Consider the following 7214-nt stretch of genomic DNA (forward strand, 5'->3'; position numbering starts at 1 on the left):
TACAACATAAGGAAGTTTGCATTGAACTTTCATGACAATGAAACGAGTTTTGAAGTATTTGAAATATACTCCAAATTATGTTTTTCACTAAAATAAGTATCCCGCGATAATAGAGGGGTATAGTGATGAAAATTAAATCACCGGTTCAACCGATTCTAAACGGTCGGTGGATGAGCGATGTCTTGGAAATCTTCCAAACAAATGTGCATTGACCGCTCTACAGTGGAGGCTGAGTTTATAGCCTTAGACAAAGCCGGTGAAGAAGCTGAATGGCTCCGGAATTTCTTGGAAGATATTCTATTTTCCAAACCTTTGGCACCTATGTGTATATATTGTGATAGTCAAGCAGTAATAGGCAGGGCAAGGAGCGTTATGTATAACGGAAAATCTCGTCACATTCGACGGAGATACAATACCGTTAGACAACTACTCTCTAGTGGTGTTATCATGATTGACTACGTAACGTCAAGAGATAACGTATCGGATCCACTTACAATAGGCCTATCTAGAGAGGTAGTTGAAAGATCATCGGAGGGAATGGGTCTAAGGCCTAGGACAAGTCATCATGGCGGTAACTCTACCTAGCAGACTGGAGATCCCAAGAGCTAAGTTCAAAGAGATCAAACAAAGTTATGAATGACGGTTCTACATTGTCAAATAACTCAACCCATTCTCGTGATAAAGATAATGTTCAGCAATCAAGGTAAAGCATTAAGGCTTTTTGATGGGTCAATAAAGCTTAAAGCTTTTTAATGATTTTCTAAGTCTGATCAGGATATGACCAGATAGTGTGTCTATAGGATTACACGTTTAGAAATCACCTATGTGAGTGTTAAGTGTAAGCCGCTTTAAGGGGAATGAAAGTAAAGGCCCATTCTCTAAGCACTCATGAAACCAAGCGGTGTTCATGGCTGAAACGAACACAACCGTGAGAACCAAAGACGGTTAAGGGTTAATTGTGTGACTTATGGTTGTCTAGGTATACACCAAACTTCGACGGTTCAAAGATATCAAATCTACCGATTGACCGAGTATATCCGACATAAATTCACTACGGAAAGTTCAAAGGGAAATCTACTTATCCAGATGCGATTAATCCTTATTTGTGAATCACACAGTATTTTCATGCATGTTTTTCCTCATATGACCATTCTCCATTCATGTGGGGGATTGTTGCGTTTTTATTAAGGGGTGTGAATGGGAAATGGAAGAGGCACCTTTTAGATTCACCTCTCCATATCACCCTTCCTTTGTCTATAAATTTAGAGGCTTGGCCTCATTTTTTAGACATGAAATCAGACATGAAAAATCTAAAATTTTCTCCCCTCTTTTCTACATTGTTGCATTATTTTCTAAATAAACATAAGTGTCAAGTGTGATTTGCTCCGTTTGGTGAGTTCGCTGAAGTTCTGTGATTTGAAGTGCTGCTATCACAGAATAGTTATTCCGTTCTATCTTGGGAGGAATTAATCTGTATACCTTGGGCAACAGTGAGGGGATTAAATTCCTTAAGGACACATTGTGCATTCAGTGGGCTCGGAATTATTTTATGTTTTGTTTATTGAACTAACGTTTGTTTACTTTTCTGATTTTGAACACAGTAATACCAACAAGAGATTAATAGGCTGTTTGGCCAAGCTTTTTTCTTGGCCAAAAGTGCTTTTTTTATATCAAAGTTAAGGTGTTTGGCCAAGTTTTTTGAAGGAAAAAAAGTGCTATTGAGAAGCAGAGAAAAGTAGCTTCTCCCCGTAACACTTTTTGGAAAAGCACTTTTGAACAAAATACATTTAGAAGCACAATTTAAAAACTTGTCCAAACACTATAAATTACTATCAGCTGATACATCTACATCAATTGTTAGACCAGGTCCCCGAGCTTGAAACAAATGAACCAACAAAGAAATAGAAAGAATGATTCAATTAGCTTAGAGTGATGTGACTATTTAGACTAATTCTATAAATTTATCGTACAAATTAAATGTGAAATAAACCTCTTAGTATAATATATGCATGCATAAGCCTTGAAAGCTTGGACCACTTGAGAAGCTAAAGGATATTATAATTTAATTAATATTTTGGTAATGTTGTTTCGTCGTATTTAAAGAATATTCCATTTCGAAAACTCCAAGTCTTGAAAACACGTACCGCCAAATTGTCACAAGACGCTGTCCATGCAAATAACAAAGAAAAGAGGAAACAAAAGACAAAACCCAAAAAAAATGATGTTTCAAAGGAGTATTAAGATTTCACTTTTGTTGAAAAGCTGTAGTACAACGAAAATAAATTAACATGCATACTTAATCCCAAATCTAAATTGTCCACCTTAGTTAATTTCTCTTTAAATCATCTTAAGATAAAGTTCATGCATTTTACTAAAGAAGAAATTTTTTCAAACCTAATATACTGAACAGCATGGGTTACAGGAGATTCGGTTTTATTCTTCTCCATACAAAATTTTCACTATTCTGTTTTCGCAGAAAAAAAAGAGGTAAATTATATAATCCATTCTTCCATTAACAAATATTACTCTATTAGCTATATATTCACTTTTCCAGATATATCTTTATTAAACGTATGAGGTTACACAAACTATTCAATTTTTGGATTGCCAGGAGGTGTGTTGAGATGAATAGGATCACTTAACTTTTAATTAGAGGTGTTAGGTTCGAGTCTTTGGCATAACAAAAAAATTCTGGTACGGAGCCTTTACCTATAATAGGCCTTATGTGGAGCAAAATAAGATTACTCGGGGTCCTAATACAGATACCAATCACTAGGTGAGCAACCACAATTATAAATATTCAATTTGGAACCAATACTTTAAGGGGTCCTTTGGTTATTCCACCCTCCTATAGGGATAAAAATAATATTATAATCCCGGGATAATTAATTCCGAAATTAGTTATACAACGATTTTATCCCAATCAAATATGAAATAAACTTATCTCAAATTTAATCTTGAAATTAATTTTGAGACTTGGCATCGGGGCTAAAACTTCATGAACTAACTTCACTCGTTTTTGTATGTGTATATATATGTGCGTGTGCTTATGATTGTTATTGACTTGGAAAGAGAAAAAACCTTCGCACAATTTCTATCCATTTTCACTTTAGACAATTAACATTAACGACTTTACCTTAGGAAAAGAAACACTTCATGGCTTCCCAAGTAGAACCAAAGCTTCCCATTATTGAGTTCACAAATGAAAACTTGAGCAGTGGCACAAGCTCTTGGATATCAACATCCCAAGAAATCCGACGTGCGCTGGAAGAATACGGCTGCTTTGCGGCAGTGTACAAGAAAGTGTCACCGGAGCTCCGGGAGGCCATGTTCAATCATTGCAAGGAGTTGTTCCAACTTCCTTTAGAAACTAAACTCCAAAATACTTCTGATGTTTTGGGGTTTGGATATGGTGGAAATTTCCCTAACATGCCTCTTGCTGAATACTTTGGCATTGAAAATGGTGGAACTCTTGACTCAACCAAGAATTTTGCCAAGCAGATGTGGCCCAATGCCAACGTCGATAAATTTTGGTAATTAATTGTGTGTTCCCTCCATTTTATTTTATACTATTTCCTCCTATCCACTTCAGTTGATTATTTGACCTTTTCTTGTGGTCCACAATAGTTGATTTTTTCAGATCTAAAAGGAATTAACTTTTTTTTTTGAAGTTGCAATTGCCATTGGAGTAAAGAGCCTAAGAATATTTGTTTTATTTTCAATCAAATTAAGGTTAATATAATCATTTTTATTGTTAATTAATGTTAAAAGCTGAATTCCTTAATATGTATGAAAATAACCAAAAAATCAATTAAAGTAAACCGGAGAAAGTAATTTGTACGGCCGGTGGTATTTGACCGGAGTTTTAGGGGGGGAAGGGGTGGGGGAGACACTGGGAATTTGGGGCATATCAAAAGTATCCTTAGAGCTGATGTTGTTTAAGAATAAAGTTTAAGTTATGCTCCATCTATTTCATTTTATGTGAACATATTTTTTTTTGGTCTGTTTAAAAAAAATGAATCACATAAACTTATAATATTTGAAGCAGTTTAACTTAAACTTCTCAATACCCTTAGGAGTCGTTTGGTATGAGATATAAGAAGGTATAGTGTTGGTATAAAAATTTAATACCACCTTAATACTCTGTTTGGTTAACAAACCTGGTATAAGTTATCCCGGAATTAAAATTAGTACCAGGATAACTTTTTCCTTATAGAGAGTGGGGTAATTAGTGCCGGAATAACTTATACCTTCTTCTTAAAAACTATGCACTTGTTACTTCTAATGCAACATACCAAACAGTGGATAAAAAAAATAATCCAGCATAAATAATCCCAGCATAAGTTATCCCGACATAAGCCTTATTCAAACCAAATAACCCCTTAATGAAAGGCTTTTAGATCCAAATAAATACTATAACGTGTTTAAGACCACAAGTTTAAAAAATAATTATACGCACACAAATATTATGGCTGGTTTAGAATCACATGTTTCAAAAGTCTTCATTTCTTTCTTAAACTTGTGCCCAGTCAAATAGTTTCACATGAATTGAAATGAAGGGAGTATACAATTAGGGGTCGAGCTAAAATATTAGGTAGGTGTTCGAATTCAATAGTTTTTGCTGAGGTCATATATTTATATTAGAAAATTTATTAAATAGTATATATTGCGATTTCAGTAACTAAAATGAACTATAGATTTAAAATAAATTTTAGAACCCACAAAATTTAAATCCTGATATAATGATGTGATCATAACTAATTGATAGATCCACTTTGGTAACCAACAGGATGGAGTAAGCTCTTTTAATTTTCATTTAGTAAATAATTAATTACTAGTAATAATTTGTTTTTTGGTTATGTTTTCTTTCGCTTTTGCAGTGAAGAAACAATTTCATACTCTAAATTGATTGCTGAACTGGACGATGCGGTGATTCAAATGATATTGGGAAGCTATGGCTTAGAGAAATATTACGAGCCTCTAAAAAATTCGTATATGTATTTGATGAGATTTATTAAATATCGAAGCCCGAAAATGGATGAAATAAACATAGGTCATCTACCTCATAGAGATAAATCATTTATGGGGATCATTGACACTAATCAAGTAGGAGGTTTGGAGATGCAAACAAGAGATGGAAATTGGATGACTTTCCATCCCTCCCCATATAAAACTGTCGTATTCATTGCTGGTGAGCCTTTCACGGTAAGTATCTTTACAACAATCTCGTTTGTTCTGATACTTTTTGGCTGCTATAGTAAAGTGTTATATAGAAGACAAATATTATAACATAAGATAAAAATCAATTTCGAGAAAAACTTGACTTTTATAATAAATAATTGTTATATAGAAATTGTTATTATAGGTCATTTTCGAGGCCAACTTGTTTGTGACTCAGTCTTAATTGTTTTTGTACAAGAGAAAATCAATTGTTGGTATGACTTAAGTCAGTTTTCAAGAGAAGCATCTTCCATCAAAGGTATGCTTGGTACGAAGGAAAATATTTTCTTTTGAAAAATAAATATTAATTTTGTACTTATTTTTTGATATTTCACTAGGTACCAAAAAATATTTTTAAAAAATATATAATTTAGGCAAACACTACGAGAGACAACATAGATAAGGGCAGCGGAACGTAGTAAGTCAGAGTCTAGAGGTCGAAGAAAGGGTAGGGTTTGGGGGTGGCGGGTGGGGGAAGGTGGTGGGGGGGTAGGGGCTTGGGGAATGGGGGGTGGGGGTGGGGGTGGGAAATAGGGTGAGAAATTTGAAAAATATTTTTCCTCCTTTTGGTTGGAAATTCGTTTTTCTTCAATTGGGCAAACAATGAGTTCATAAAAAAATTATTTAAGCCAACTAAATATGGAAAGATTAAAAACTATTTTCCAAAAAAATATTTTTTTTTGTACCAAACACACCCCCAAAATTTAAAGGGGAAAAATGACTTCCCTCTACACGTGTTATTGGAAGTTATTTTTCTTTGAGACAATATTATTTGTTTAAACAACGTAGGCATTATTCATGATTTTTGTCACTCAAAACACTCTTATTTGCTAATATTCTTATTACTCCTTAATGTAAACAGTAATTTTAATAATTTCCATTCACCAGCCAAAATGAATTAATAGCAATATATTTTCTGAGTTATAAAATGTACTGATACAGGCATGGAGCAATGGTAGGGTATATGCTCCGATGCATAGAGTGATTATGAAAGGAACAGAAGATAAATATTCGCTCGCATTATTCTCATTTATGAGGGGGACAGTGAAAATACCAGAGGAGCTAATTGATGATGAGAACCCACAATATTTCAAGTCATTTGATCACTTTGAATATCTGAAATACTGCGCAACAGATGGCTGGAAAGAGAAAAATCCCATCATAGCTTTTTGTGGTGTTTGAGCTTTTATTGAACATTATGATATTTCATTTTCAACTTTAATTTCTTGTAATTTCACGTGGTTGTTTGCTGCTTTCTACTTTCAACTGTGCTTAACTACATATGTAAAAATCTTAATATGGGTAGTAAAATGATTTACTACTTAATTACTACTCCTATCATGTACCACTGTACAAGTATCGAATACGGGAATAAAATTATATTTTGTGATTTGTGTTATGAAAATATTATTGTGGATATCCATTTATTATTCCGTTGTAGATAATCTTCCTTGCTCCATTGAAGTTTATCTACAAGCAGCTGATGCAGGCAGGTCACAAGCAACTCAATGAAATGACTTGCAACAGCTTCTTATTAAACAGACAGGTTGCGAGTAGCTCATACAGACAACTTACAAGCAGCTCAAGAAAAGCCTTGCAGCTGCTTCCTGAACAGCCTTGCAGCTGCTTCCTGAAAAGCCTCCCAACTGCTTCCTTTCTTCTATAAATAGAGGAGATTTCAGTTCATTATGTACATCAGTTTGAAGTTGAATAATATATCAATCTCTCTCTATACTTGTCTTCGATTTCTTTACTTTACAGTTTTTATTTTATAACACGTTATCAGCACGAGACTCTGCTATTTTGAGCACTTACTTCGAATTTAATTTCTATTTCAGTGTTCATCTTCTATGTAAGGCGACGCTCTTACGTCCGTGGTTAGATCTTGTTCATTCTGAGCATCATAAGGCAGATTATATCCTTGAGGTGGTGAGTTTTTCTTCTTGACAGTAGTGATGTAGATATCACTTACGTCTGTAGTGGCCAAATTTGTG

General features: G+C 34.2%; 1 protein-coding gene across 1 annotated transcript; it reads left to right on the forward strand.

Moving 5' to 3' along the window:
- On the forward strand, positions 3043-6612 carry LOC109225169 (2-oxoglutarate-dependent dioxygenase AOP3-like). The gene is made up of 3 exons (XM_019389759.1): positions 3043-3533; positions 4881-5205; positions 6163-6612. The coding sequence occupies exons 1-3, from the start codon at positions 3157-3159 to the stop codon at positions 6400-6402; spliced, it is 942 nt and encodes a 313-aa protein (XP_019245304.1). The 5' UTR covers positions 3043-3156; the 3' UTR covers positions 6403-6612.

This window comes from Nicotiana attenuata, chromosome 1, assembly GCF_001879085.1.
Source record: "Nicotiana attenuata strain UT chromosome 1, NIATTr2, whole genome shotgun sequence".
Taxonomy (NCBI): Eukaryota; Viridiplantae; Streptophyta; class Magnoliopsida; order Solanales; family Solanaceae; genus Nicotiana; species Nicotiana attenuata.

Coding starts and splice junctions, on each gene's coding strand:
- LOC109225169 (XM_019389759.1), top strand. CDS start 3,157: ATGGCTTCCCAAGTAGAACCAAAGCTTCCCATTATTGAGTTCACAAAT. Junction 3,534..4,880: donor GCCAACGTCGATAAATTTTG/GTAATTAATTGT, acceptor TCGCTTTTGCAG/TGAAGAAACAATTTCATACT. Junction 5,206..6,162: donor TTGCTGGTGAGCCTTTCACG/GTAAGTATCTTT, acceptor GTACTGATACAG/GCATGGAGCAATGGTAGGGT.